The following is a 14292-nucleotide window of genomic DNA, read 5'->3' as shown; positions in this document are numbered from 1 at the left end:
GAGGCACACAGAAGTTCAGCAGCTTACCTAAGGTCACTCTTTTGTGCCATTCTTTACCAAGAAACTTTTCACTGGAACAAAACTCATCAGAATATTTACTCAGAACATAATATAAAGATGTAGGGACTTCAAAGGAAGTAAAGGATCTGTTTCCACTTCTGAGGCCCCAAACAGCTTTCCTTCCCTCGGTTCGCATTAAAAGTTTTCCTAAGATCATCATCATTGTCCCTTCCCTTGCCCTCCTGTCCATCAGGTTTTGTTCTTATTCCACCCTACTGACTTTATGAACCCAGAAGGTTAGGGACAAGTTTTGTGAGGATGTTTTTTGTTGTAGTTTTAGTTAAATACTAAAATCCTGCCTGAAATCAAAAGGTAAATGTGAGCATAATAGAGTTCTATCTTAAAAGTTTTACATCACAGACATTTAAGAAATACACCATTTCACTCCACAACTAGGTTTTACCAGCCTGTAGTTGAGTATGTTTCCACGGCACTATTCTGAGTGTTTGTTGAGAGTCTTATTAAAAAAGAATTTTGAGTGTCTTTTTTTAAATGACATTGCATTTCTTGAATAATTTTCTACCTTAAGACAGTGTATTTAATCTATATATCAAGTAGTAAAATTACAACAGGAACATCCTCCCCACACCGGCACAGCCTAGAATTAATAGATGCCCAGTATTGGAGTTCCCTTTGTGACTTGAGTTCTGCCACATTGTTTGGGTTCTTCTTGTCAGTGGAGACCTCTCTTCTTCTGTCATCTGCAAGTCAACCATTTAGTTTTTTACCTATGGGTGTTAAACTCAATCATGACAAATATTTGAAAACTCTTTATTTTACCATATATATACATTTAAAATATCCAGATTGATAGTAATTACTTCATATCACCAGTAACTTTTCAAAACAGTAATTTGGAAACTTAAGAATATTGTTGCCATCTCCAATGCCCAATGGCTCAAATAAGTTGTCTTAGTTATTAACTTCGAATTTTTATTGATTGATTGATTAATTGAGAAAAGGTCTCACTCTCTTGCCCAGGCTGGAGTGCAGTGGCATGATCTTGGCTCACTGCAGCCTCTGCCTCCCAGGTTCGAGCAATTCTCGTGCCTCAGCCTCCCAGGTAGCTGGGACTACAGGCCCACACCACCATGTGTGGCTAATTTTTGTATTTTTTTTATTAGAGATGCAGTTTCAGCATGCTGCTCAGGGTGGTCTCTAATTCCTGGGCTGAAGTGATCTGCCTGCCCTGCCTCCTGGAGTGCTGGGATTGCAGGCTGAGCCACTGTGCCTGGCCTAACTGCTAATTTTTAAAAGTTAGGGTGTGTCAGTCTCTGTGCTTCCATCCCAGATTTTTTTGCAAATTATATAATTAGTCTACACATATGATAAACTTGTGGAAAATAAAGGTCTTTCTGTCATAAAAGTCAGAAGAGGGTAGTACATGACATTGTTGCTTTGTTCTTCTGTTTAATTTTAATTATTGATAATTTTTTTTCACAAAAATTATCTTTGTCAAAAACAGTATAAGTAATTCAAATAAAAAGGAGAACTTTCTGTTTTTAAACTGTGGCTTTGTTCTTAACCTACTTTTTGGAACATAAAATAGTTGAATTGCATTTATAATGTATATTATTTATGCCAGCAGATCTTCCTAAAACTCAATTGAGTGAATTTTATTATTGTAAGACTTGAAAGAAAAACTGATCACAGTTAATATAAGATGTGAATTGCATTTTTAGCCTTTGGGTTTTGCATTAATTGGCCCAGTTTTGATGAGACTGGTTACAGCACAAACCTTAGCCCTTCACTCCTGCAGAAACTGGAGAGACCATTCCTGTCTCTGCACATGGAGCTGTTTTTGCTAAAACAGATGAGGCATCCTTGCTAAAATATGTTTTTGCTAGTAATTATCCTGAAAAATAATTAAAATCCCTAGCCGTATGCATTTTCTTTCTGAGATACTTTTTTAATTGTATTCTGAATTATTTATATTGTTAATAGAGCTGTGGTTTCAGCTACCAACTGTAAAGAAAAGCTTTAGCCTTTCTAGAGTTCTTTAGAGAGCAGTTCTTCTCTTCAAGCCATCACACAAAAATAATTATCTTTGGTGTTGTTTTAATATAAAGAAGGCAAGCTCCAAGTGAAGGGAGGAGAGTGGGGGCAGAAAGGTTGGATTCAGGCTTGAATAGGTGTGAGAAGAATGCTTTACCCAATGAGCCCAGTACCGGGCTTTTTTTCCCTAAGACCTCGGAAGTGAAATTCTTATGCTGATATGGTTATAACTGGTTACCAGCTAGTCAGCACTAAAATGAATTTAAAGTTTTATTGAATTCCTCCTAACATGGTCAGTAGCCTCAAAGCTTCTAATGTTAAAATATACTGGAGCATTTGCCTCTGTTCTTTGTAGTGAATTCCATAAAATGGAAGTTATGGAAAGTGCCTTAAGGAGAAAGTTAAGTCTTAAAAGGTGATTGCCTTTGAAGGTGTATGCTTGCTACATTGTTTATATGACAGTTTTTAATTAAGTTATGATTTAGTATATTATACCTGTTGCTTTGCATCTGCAAAGTTAAAATAGGCACTTGAAGACAATTAAAACATTTCTTTCGACTAGTAATCTGGGACAGCAAACTGGGTTATAATAGCCGTTGAGTCTGTGTTCCCATGTAAACTGTACACCAAATGCCAGTCAGCCCATGCCAATTAGTGCTCATGTTGCTAGGTCACCGTGGTCAATTGAAAGCTGCATCAATAGAACTTGAAAAGGTTTCCTCCCAATCAGACCTTCTGACATATTGAACAGAATAATGGATGGGAAAAAACAGCCAAGTCCCCTACCCTGGATTCAAAATACTCAGCAGTAAGAATTCATTTGCAACCTGCAATTAACTAGAAAGAATGGATCCAAGAATGAGTCTGGACATTTTTGAAAATAAAGCTTCATTCTCCTGTCTTGTACATGTTTACTCTTTGGATAGCATCTTAAATGTAGCCAACCTGGTGATCTTGGGTCTAAATCTTTAAGTGACTAAAAAGGAAATTTTCCAATTGAAAATGAACAAAATAATTTTTAAAACGCAGAACTTCTCGGTGGAGTTTAAACATCCATTGTAATAAATGCTGATGCTTCATGAAACATGTTAGATTATACTGGATATAAGGGACACAAAGGCCATTTGGATATTCTGCATTTTATGTGATAAATCCAGGCAAATTGGATTGTATAAAAATTTGAGGATGATACCTACTGATTTTAGGCTTTGTGCTATAAAATAGGCATGGCTACTGATGTTAACCTGGTACTTTTCCACAGAGGCGTTGGGGCTGAACCCCTGCTGCCATGGAACCGGATGCTGCAAACCCAAAATGCAGCCTTCCAGCCAAACCAGTACCAGATGCTAACTGGGCCTGGTGGGTATCCACCCAGACGAGATGATCGTGGAGGGAGACAGGTAAATGGGCTGTGGGATGAAAAGCATACTGCTCACCTTTTATTTAAACAAGCCTCTCAGGAATCCGTATTTTCTTACTAACATTTCTGGAGAAGATATTAGAGTAGCCTGGCTGAACTTGGCCTATCATAAAAAACGTATATGCGTTGAATACCTGCCTCACCAAATAGGTTATATGCCTTGAAGATGCCGAAGAATTTCTAACCCCAAAGCCCTCTGAATCTTAGCAGTCAGTGATAATTAGTCCTCCAAATACAGTAAGTCACCAAAACACATTGTTTTTCCTTTAAGGAGATTGTTCTTTAGGAGAAACTAGATCCCTCATGATGAGTGATGTTTTTTGGGAGCTGAAAGTAAGAGTCTATCTACTTTTTCAGCTGTTGTCTTTATTCATTTTAGAAGTCCCCTATCTTGATTCATCTGCTATCCTTCCTTATAAAAGAAATCTCTGCTTGATAATCTTTCACATATTTTTCTTCTCAATGTAAGCAGCTGTATCACTGAATGAATATCATAATACCTAGACAAATTTATATAGTATATTTGTGAATATTACAAAATGAAGTATATGTAAGCTTCATTTCCTTCTATTTACAGCATCCAGTTTTAGCAGCATTTAAGACTGAGGTCTATTTGACATAATTTACTCCAGCAATTTGACACCCTGGCCAGTATTTACATGCTCTTAATGAAATCCTTACTAGAGAACAAGATGGGAATGCTATGATTCAGAGTGTAATGTTTATGGAGTTTGGCACCTGCAGTGATTTGAAGTGGTTTTTAAATTGCTTACCTGGTATTGCCTCCAGGCCTTTTGCAGTGCTTCACATATTAATTAGTAAGACTTCTCTTCTCACAGATAAGGCACACATTTTTATACTTTTTTTGATGTATTCTTAAAAATATGTCCACCTTACAAGAAAATTGCAAATAGTTAATGTCTTTTGAGAAGATTTTGTTACAGTTTATTTAAATCAGTTTATAGAATTTTGGTTTGAACTTTTTCCACCCAAGACTTCTAAAAATCCTATCAGTGAATTAAGGCTCTTTATATTACTATGGGGTTAGGTAGCAGTAGGCAATTTCAGTGATGAGCATTTTTGAAGTGAGGACATATTTGTAACTGGAAGAAACCCTGGAGAATGTGTAGTCTAGTTACCTCATTTTCCAAGACAGGAGCTGACACCCTGAAAACCTCACACAGTTAGTTGGTCAGCAGAGCTGGGGCTGACTGCCTAGACTGCTGACCCCAGTTCATCCATTTCCTCCCTCCTTGGAGATCTTCCCTTTAAAGGAACTCTCTGCTGTTACAGGAGGTAAAATTCTCATTTACTTCGAAGATAGAAACCAATTGGTAAATTTATTATTATTTTAGGACTTTTTGAAAATAACATTTCTTCTTTCTCAAGTCTTTTTTCCACAGAGATACTTTTTATTACATTACAGTTGTTGAAGCACTATTAAATTGCAGACGTTTGTTGTTAAAAACGTAGAATCATTACTTCATTGTATTTTTAGTAAAGTTTTATGTGACCAAACAAGGCCTTAGCCTACATTCTGGCCTTAAGAGTCTGCACATGTTCGTATTTAAAGTACTGAAGCGCTCTCTGGGTGGCAAAATGAGGTGGGAGCGGGGTTTCATTTCAAAACCCTTAGAGGCCTAGAAAGGGACTTAAAATGAAGAGGTGTCATGTTTATCTTATGTTACACAGAAATGTTATTTGCAAGCATACTAGGATATGTTATAAAGGTCACCGCTAATGGATTGTGTAATAACCTTAATGTATCACTTAATGCCCTACTCTTTATTGCTAAATTAAAAAAAAAATCCCTAAAAATTGCTCATGTGGCTTTAACTGACTTAGCAAGCTTTTGCCTTGGTTAAAGCAAAGTTACTTTCCTTGTGTAGTAAGTCTAAATTGATGTCGGTATCTTACCACAATGTGACTTGAATTACTACTGCTAGGGTGATGGGAAAATTGAGAACCATTGTCTGTACACATTGTTTATACAAAACACTGTAGTTCATTTGTGATTGTTAAGGTTTTTTTGTTTCGTTTTCAGTAACAGCATTTGTGCTGGCCTCTAATTTTGCAGCAAGTTTGTGTTAAAGCTCTGGATCAAGGCACCTGTTTATGGGCCTTTCCACGTGCTGTACCTTTAACACATACTCAGCTTCCTTATGATGTGTTTTTCCATGGAAGTGTAAAATTAACTGACTTGCAGGAGTATTGGTCCAGAAAATAAAACTCTTTCGTTTATTTTCAGGGGTATCCCAGAGAAGGAAGGAAATACCCTTTGCCACCACCCTCAGGAAGATACAATTGGAATTAAGCTTTTGTAAAGCTTTCCCAGATCCTTTCATCATTCTCCAGTTTTATGCTATTTGTGGAAAGATTTCTTTCTCAAGTAGTAGTTTTTAATAAAACTACAGTACTTTGTGTATTTCTTTTAACTGTGTATATTTCTACTGATCTGATCACACTGTTTATGTTGCTTTCCAAAGATGTATGTTGCATAATACAGTGGATCTGAATTTATTATTGCTTATAAAACACATTTGATGGAAGAGGAGTACTGGTTTTTCATTATGATTAAAAATGAAGCCAGCTGTGGATTTCAAAACACAGTGTATTCTAGATCTAAGATCCATGCTGATTTTTATTGCACAAGAATTAGGTTTGAACTCTTGAGCTGGAACCCTCAGCAAACTAGAGTATATATTGTTCAGTATTTCTTTGGAAACGTTTCATTAATGTACTTGTCTTACAGAAATTTCTGGACTGGACTTTAGTAAAAAAATAAAGTTAAACTTTTAAAACTCTGTTCTTGTGTTCTTGTTCTTTTGCAGTATTTCACCTTTGAAAATCTTGACCAAGCACGGTGTTTTAAAACTAAATTTGCAGAAAACGATTTCTGCAGTCACATGTCCAAAACAAAAGACAATAAAGTCAATGAAGAAGTAGATTTAAAAAATAGGGTCAGCAAGACGTAACAAAAGCGTTAATTTTGTTGTATTGGTATGTCAGTGACTGGTCTGGCTAACTAAAAAGTCTTTGTGAGATAACTTATTTACATTTTTACAAATTTAATATAGACTTGTGCTCCAGTTTTAAGGATTTGATTTAAATCTTCAAGTTGACAGATTTTAATTAATGGTCAAATAGTCTATGTTCCTTAGCATATTTTTTGTTATTTCATTAGATTGCAATTTGTACTCATGTTTTTTCTTGCTACCAAGCACACTATAAATTGTTCAAATGTGTGTTTGGAGTTCACATACAGTACTTACATATGCATTTTCATTTGATTGCCAAAAGAAATTTAGATACATGTATAAAGACTTGCTTTGTTTCAGTTTTTCCCTCCTAGCCTAAGATTGTGAGGTAAAGTTTCTCTTTGACCTTCTGACTTAGGACATTTTTGCTTTAATTTTCAACTGAAGCATACTTGTTAAACTTTGTGGGGGAAGGAAATCTCACCTTAACCTTGAGTAGGAAGGTGTTTTGTAGCTATTGAGTTCATTGCTAATGATGGGTGACCAAAGCAGGATCCTTTATTGTTGAGACAGTCCCTCCATTAGGAATTACCAGTACAACGCTTACATAGCGACTTCAGTGAACAAGTAATAATGTCTTCTATTAAATTTCTCTGTAAGTTTTTCTCTCAAATAAAAATGTATATAGCTATCTCAGTAAAGCATTGCATATTCGAAGGGAGTTTATAAATTTTTTTTTTTTTTTTTTTTTTTTGAGCCGAGTCTCGCTCTGTCGCCAGGCTGGAGTGCTAAATTTTTTTGTATTAGTAGAGATGGAGTTTAACCATGTTGGCCAGGATGGTCTCGATTTCTTGACGAGGCCCACCTCGGCCTCCCAAAGTGCAGGGATTACAGGTGTGAGCCACCGCGCTCGGCAATAAATGCTTTACTATTCATAGTTCATAGTCAAAACCAACAGTTCCACTCTATATTCTCAGATCTTTAGTTTTGGCTTAGTTCTATTTTAAGCTATCTTGAGACTGATTCAGTTTTTGACAAGGTTTAAAGCACTGTTTGGAAGACGTCTGAGCACAAGACCTGATGGAGAAATTGAAGATGGTAGGTGTGTTCTGCAGAACAGGCAGGTGTTCTCTGAGGGGTCCCTGCCAGCTCGCTGAGCCAGCTTTAGACCCTGCTCCGTTCCTTCACCTTTGCTTCTTTCTCTCCATCCTTAGTCTTCATCTCTTTCCAACTTGTCTCCACGTTGGAATCTTCCAGGAAAATGCCTTGTTCATTTCAATAAGTAAAAGGTTTTTTAGAGCTTTATGTGAAATGTTCAAAGCTGTACATACCTCCTCCAAATTTTTATGTAAAAATAAAGTAATTGGGCCAATTTTAAATAGTTACTTGTACGCGATTATATTCTCTTTAAACACATTTTTTCAGGGTCTCTTATTAAAGTTCTTAAAAAAAAAAAAAATCTTAGAACCTGGAAACAGCCTGACTACTGTGGTGTTAAGGGCCCGTAATGAGCAATTGTCTTCTCTTTTTAAATATCAAATGGGGTAATGTATGTTAATGTACAAAGCCGTCTACACACTGGCTTTAGATTGCCATTTAGCGTTACAAAGGCAAATTGGGTGTAATGAGCGATAGGTTAATTTTCGTAGGATGACGTGGGATGCCAGGAACTGGCCGGGTGAGGCTGGTGGCCCAGCACTCCCTTTACCGGACGCTTTGAGGCGGGGCGCTCCTGGACCGAATAGAAGGGCCCGGGGCGCGGCGACCTCGCAGCCGCGGGTGGGGGTAGATGGTGGCTGCACCCGGGACCCGCAGGCTGCTCAGAGCTCAGGTACTAGGTGCTTGGCTCAGTTTTCTCCCAGCAGGGTCGGGAAGCGCCAAACCCTTGCACGTGGGGCACGCGCCCGGCGTCTGAGTCTCCCTGGCGGCTCCCTCGCCGACGGGCCCAGCCCGCAGACCTCCCGGCTGCCCCTCCCGCGAGCCGGCCGCACGCACAGGCTTGGCGCGGAAAGCTCCTTCCCCCACCCCTCGGCGCACCCTCCTCATGGTCCTCACAGTGCTTAGAAATCTAAAGCCTAGACATTCCCTGAAGAGTCAAACTTAGAGTCCCTTATTCCTAGACTGCGGAGCGGCGCTCTGGCTCCGTCCTGCTGACTGACGCCTCCTGCCCACCCTGAAAGGGTCCTGGAGCTGCGATCCCGCCAGACTGTATTCCTGGTGATCGACTGCTCTACTATTTCCCATCAGGAAAAAGGTCAACAAACGAATGAACTAGCAAACGGCCCTTTCTCGATGGATTTCTCCTCCACTCACTAAAGCACTCCTCCTGTGGTGTTTCTCCATGCCGTATTTACGAAATAAGGGCCAAAAGAGAACAGGTGTTAACTGATGTGTGTGAAATAGGAATACAGCTGTTCACTACTGCAAAATAGTTTGCACAGCTTAAATTTAGGCAATGTTCCTAAACTTTTTTTTAGAAGTCACCTAAACAATTACTGACGATTACATGGAATTTTAAAAAACGAAAGGCATTTCATTCTATTGCAGGTAAACATTCTAAAGCGAAAACAAAACTCATCTCTCCCAGAAACTTTCATTACCTCTAAACTTAAAAACAAAAGCGATCTTGAAATCACAGTTATCTCCATGCTTACTGGAGAGTGTGAATTCCTTATGGGATGTGAATGCAGTTCACCAGTCTAGGCATCTTCTTTGAAACTTCCCCAGATGTTCACCAAATCCCATTAGTAGTGAAAGGGTATTTATATTTTATAAAATGTATCGTCGTTCTCTCACTGGGTTGCAGGATAACAAGTAATAGTGTTTCAAAAGACTGTACTCAAATAATTAACATACAGGGTTTCATTAACACATTAGTGTTATGGTAAGCAGTGAGAAAGTATTATCCATGCTTTGAACTGTGTCTGAAATTTGTGTTGCCACCACATAATGCATTATTTTCTCTTTGGCACAAATTCACATCTAAAAATCCAATTGATAGGTCTTTATATAATTATGGCTCACAAATTTGTTCTTAAAAGTCTTTTAAAATCAACAGTATTCAACGCAGTTAACAAAGCAAGTGTATGGAAGGAGCTTGCATTTAGTGAACAGGATTGTCTGATTTGTTTTAAATTGAAAGTAAACAGTCGCTAGCCGAATGGAGTTTGAACACAACATCTGTGTTGATAGAAGTCTGACTACTTGTTCTGACCATTAGGTTTTAGTTCTAAGCAAACTTAAATAGACGACAACTCGGTTACACCCCCATCCTTCCATATACAAAACACCCTTCTTGTGTCCTTCAAAACTGCACACACACACAGCACTTCAATTTACATCCCAACACAGATTACAGAAAAGTACCTGCAATTAATTCTTCTGTTCCTCTCTGCAACTTTGATTCTGGGTTTTGGTTTTCCATGCCTCAATTGGAAAAGATAAGTTAAATTGTTGTAAAACCCAAAAACATTTAGGAAAAGGTCACATCTGCAGAGTAAGCATTTTTGAAACAGGTTTGCTGTGGCCTCTGCCAAACTTTGAGGGGCCTTTGTTCCACTCAGACCCTGCGCCAGTCCTCCCTGTTGGTTGTGGAGACACTTATCCTCCTCTTCAGTTAATGAGTTTCACCTAGTCTGGCCGTTTGTGTTTTTATAAAAGATTTGCAAAACACTAATTGCAAAAAGAAGAAAACAGCTCTTGTTTTGCACTATTCAGAAGGTGGGATTCTATGGTAAAAATATTTCTATTTTAAGTTTCAGGAATCAAACCTTTCCCTAATTTCAGGATATACACACATACACTCAGTAAGTCTTTGGGTGTAGAATGTTAAGCCCTTTGCAGCAATTATTTCTGGCTTGGGTTTTTTTTTTTTTTCCCTGTTTAAAGATATGCTGAAAGGAAAAAGATATGCCCACACAAAATACACTTTCAGAAAATATTGTATATAAAAGTTGTTTCTTCTTAATGGTGACATATTTTTGAAAGAATGTGCACTTCTTCAGTCTAAAAGATTTTTTGTTCCAGAAATAAACTGTCCATTAAGACTCATTTTCTTTAAATGTTACCTGGAACCCTTGGACTATAAGCTGTTGTTTTTGTAGGTATTGGACTGTAACAACAAATACTGCAAACCATGTGGACTTTTAGAACGTTTTCTAGAAGTAAAATTTCAGAATTATAGTACTATTGTGAGGGAATCAACCTAATATAAAACATTTTGAAATCTGGCACATCAGTAATAGTTTTGCTAGCTTAGTTAACATTTCTAAAGTCACTTCTATTAATATACCCCCAAAACCGCAAGTTGAATTTCCTGGGGTGTATTGTACCATTTTCATACAAATTTGTTCAAATTATTTGTTCTTACATAAAATGTTTTAAAAATTAGATCTCATTATCTAAAAATTCTTTTACAGCCCCTTGATAGAGATTCCCTTGCTTCTTTAGTGTTTTTTCTCCCTCTGTGAAAGAAACTGGAGTTTAAAGTAATTACTATATAGAGCCTAGAAAACGTGCAACTTTAACTTCCTTCTTATGAATTCATGTTGCACATTCAGAAAAATGCTCCAACAATGAAGTGAACCACAATGTTTCAGCCCCAAGCTGTAATTCTAAAATTTCAAATGTAGAAGAGGTTTGGGGTCTCCGGTAATTGTTTTGATCATTTGCAAATCATGCTTTATCTGTGTTATTTCTTTAATTTTCATTAATTTTATAAGCACACATTCTTCAGCTTTTAGTATTTTTACTCCGATGCCAGTCATTTCTGAGTAAACTGAGCTGTGTTGTCACATCATGCCAACTAGTATTTTAAAAACACATCAAGCCTTGTATAAACTTAATGAAAAAGAAATGACCACTTGACTTTTAGAAAAAAGTACTTAAGTTTCTTTTAAGTTATATTTAAATATCCATTTGAAACATAGGAAATATAAATTGGCATATTAAAGAGTAAATACATTATTTGTACAATAAAACACCAACAAAACCAGTGCAACTCCTAAGTTCTAAATGTGGTGGAAAAATGACAAATATTTGAGTTACTTATTCCTTATATCTTCATTACAATTCAATAAATCACCTTACTCTCTTCTTGACATGCTTTGAATACAGATTAATTGATGTTAATTTTAGGAATTTTACTTGTTTGTTCTAGTACTTTATCAAGGTATTCAAATTCAGACAAGAAAGTACCTCAAAAAGAGTAAATGCCATGTCTACAGAAGGATAGGGTTATTTTTTCATTTGATTTTGGGAGACCTGATTGCATATACAAATAGCATACAACCTTTCTTTCTTATGGTGAGCTGCATCTTTGGGGGGGAGATCCTCTTTTAGGGTAACACACACTCATTTGCCAAATAATGATCAAAACATTTTGAAATCAGCATTAAATTTAAAAAGCTCCATCAATCCATATAATCAGTATTTTGATTATTTTGATTCCATTGCTCTATTACCTAAATGGCAATAATTCCTCTGCAATAATGTTGCTATGTGCATGATCGACCTTGAGCTACAATTCAATTTACTTTCAATCAAACATTAATGAAATTGCACTTAGGGGGCCCTTCGAAAATTAATCTCCCAAGATAAATTCCACTTCAAAAAAGACTCATTGTTAAAGCTGGGTTGATTTTTAGAGTTACAAACGCCAACAAACTTTGAGAGCTGTGGTTTTTTTGAACGCCGTGTGAACTTCTCCAGCTTTTCGCGTCATTTAAGAACTTCTAGAAGGAGAAAGTCACCACTTCAAAGCCTCGTAGCAAGATGTTACACAACTCGGTTTTGGGGCTGTCGCTCTCCCCCGCCCCCAGCAAAGAGGTTCACAGCTTGCCCCTCTCTGAGACCGGTTCGTTTTCGATCGCCGTTTACACGCGCGAGTCAGTTTCTGCATGCCTCCCCCATCCGTTCTAGCAGTTTCTCGCAGACCCTTCGGCCGCACCAGGACCTAGCCCGGGGACGCCCGCGCTATCACCACGTCCTGCCATAGAGCAGGTTGGCGCCCAGGACGCCACCGCCGTACTCCCCGGCGGCCGCGTCCAGGGCCGCCAGGCTGCCCGCCGGGCCGTGCAGCGCGGGCGGGCTGGGCGACAGCTCCTCCAGCTCGGGCGCAGGCGTCGGGGCCGGCTGCTGCGGGCCGGCCTGGCCGGGGGTGGGCGTGCTGGCACCGTTCTGGCACGGCTTGCCGTCCTTGACCAGCACGGGCACCGCCACGCGGCGCGGCGACGGCGGCGGAGGCGGCGGCGGGCCCAGGCCGCCCTCCTGCTGCAGCTGCTGCGCCGCTTTGTCCTTGGCCTGTCGCTTCATCTTGTAGCGGTGGTTCTGGAACCAGATCTTGACCTGCGTGGGCGTCAGGTGGATCATGCTGGCCAGGTGCTCGCGCTCGGGCGCCGACAGGTACTTCTGCTGCTTGAAGCGCCGCTCCAGCTCGTAGACCTGCGCCTGCGAGAACAGCACGCGGCGCTTCCTTCGCGGAGCGGCTGCCGCCGCCGCCGCCGCGTGTAGCGGCGCCAGCGACTTGGCGGCGTCCGCGATGCCGGTCAGTGACCCCATCCCGGCCACGTTCACGCCCGCCGACGGCCCCATGAACCTGGAGACTGGGGAAGAGGCCCAAGGGGGAAGGCGCGTGAGCTCCAAGCCCGCTGGGAGCCGGTCCAGCCGCCGCTCTCTTCACGCCCCGGCAGCCGCGACGCCGCCGGGCCCCTGCTGGATCCCAGAACCCCCTGAGCGCCGCGACCCCCGGCCCCAGCACGCCCCGCGCGCCCTCGGCGGATCCCAGAGCACCGCGCTCCCTCATCGGGTCCCAGGACCCCGCCCGCGTCGCCAATCAGGTCCCAGGACCCCCCGCGCGCCCAGGGGCCCAGGAAACCCCGCGCGTCCCAGGCGGCGTCCCAGGACGCCCCGCGCGCCCGCCCGGCCCAGGACCGCCTAAACTGTGCGCACCCAGTCTCGCGCCCCCGCGGCTGTGGCGGGAAACGCCTGCGCCGCCCGCCTGCCCGCAGCCCCGCGCTCCTGGCCCCGCTCACTTGACGAGTAGCGCGGGTCCGGGTTGGCGCCGTACCAGCCGGTGGCCGCGCCACCCCGCATGCCGTCCGTGTAGGCGGGCAGCTCGCCCATGTTGCCGAGGCCGCCGTTGCAGTAGCCGCCCATGGCGCCGTGCGGGAACTGTGAGACGCCCGGCGGCATGTGGTAGGTGGCGGCCGCCGCCGCCGCCGCCGCCGCCGCTGCTGCCGCGGCAGCCGCGTTGTGCCCCGCCATGGCGTGAGGGGGCTGCATGCCCGCCACGGCCGCCGCCTGCGAGGAGGGCCCGGGTGGCGGTGCGCGGTAGGCGGCGGCGGCCGCCGCGGCCCCCAAGGGCGCCCCCAGGCCGGGCGGCGCGCCGTCCATTGCGCCGCCGAACTTCTTGTAGGTCTCCTCGATGGGGCTCAGGATGTCCGACACGGAGAAGGGCGTCGTGTGCTTTGGGCTCAACGACATGGCTCGGCGGGCGGCCAGGTACGGGGGCCCGGGGCGCGCGCCGGCGGGACGTGGCGGCCGCTCGTCGCCGCCACCTCAGCCGCGGCGGCTGCGCCTGTGACGAGGAGTCGGCGGCTCGGCGAGCCCCCGGGGCTGCGGGATCTGGGGTTTATTTTAGTCCGGCGCCAGGTTTACGACAGACTCGGGGGGCGGAGCAACATCCCAAACGAGCAAACAATGGTCATTGACATCTTTTTCTCTTCCCCCCCACCCCCTCTCCATAATGGAGGCAAAAAAGGTAAAAGGGGTAGTTGGGTGTTTCTTGGAAAGATCACTCCCTGTTGCTTTTCCTATCCTTCGCGCCTCCATCCGGGCCGT

General features: G+C 42.2%; 2 protein-coding genes across 2 annotated transcripts in view; one reads left to right on the top strand and one right to left on the bottom strand.

Moving 5' to 3' along the window:
• The window catches only part of XRN2 (5'-3' exoribonuclease 2), a 93999-nt gene extending 87720 nt beyond the window's left edge, over positions 1 to 6279 (top strand). Inside the window, exons 29-30 of the mRNA XM_012463437.2 lie at positions 3317 to 3455; positions 5724 to 6279. Coding sequence (XP_012318860.2) covers positions 3317 to 3455; positions 5724 to 5789 — 205 coding nt within the window. The 3' untranslated portion in view covers positions 5790 to 6279. The remainder of the gene's footprint in view (positions 1 to 3316; positions 3456 to 5723) is intronic.
• Positions 6280 to 11889: 5610 nt separating this feature from the next.
• On the bottom strand, positions 11890 to 14062 carry NKX2-4 (NK2 homeobox 4). The gene is made up of 2 exons (XM_021673560.2): positions 13485 to 14062; positions 11890 to 13055 (listed from the first exon to the last, which is right to left on the bottom strand). The coding sequence occupies exons 1-2, from the start codon at positions 13933 to 13935 to the stop codon at positions 12430 to 12432; spliced, it is 1077 nt and encodes a 358-aa protein (XP_021529235.2). The 5' UTR covers positions 13936 to 14062; the 3' UTR covers positions 11890 to 12429.
• Positions 14063 to 14292: the final 230 nt, after the last annotated feature.

Source organism: Aotus nancymaae, unplaced genomic scaffold, assembly GCF_030222135.1.
Source record: "Aotus nancymaae isolate 86718 unplaced genomic scaffold, 86718_ANA_hifiasm-v0.15.2.pri h1tg000001l, whole genome shotgun sequence".
NCBI lineage: Eukaryota > Metazoa > Chordata > Mammalia > Primates > Aotidae > Aotus > Aotus nancymaae.
The sequence above is the reverse complement of the archived record's forward strand: the minus strand, read 5'-3'. Positions and strand labels throughout refer to the sequence as shown.

Bases quoted from the DNA above. Each gene is read 5' to 3' on its own strand.
- NKX2-4 (XM_021673560.2), bottom strand. From the start codon at position 13,935: ATGTCGTTGAGCCCAAAGCACACGACGCCCTTCTCCGTGTCGGACATC. The intron at 13,056-13,484 runs GTGAGCGGGGCC...CCTCTTCCCCAG, and splicing joins GGACCCGCGCTACTCGTCAA to TCTCCAGGTTCATGGGGCCG.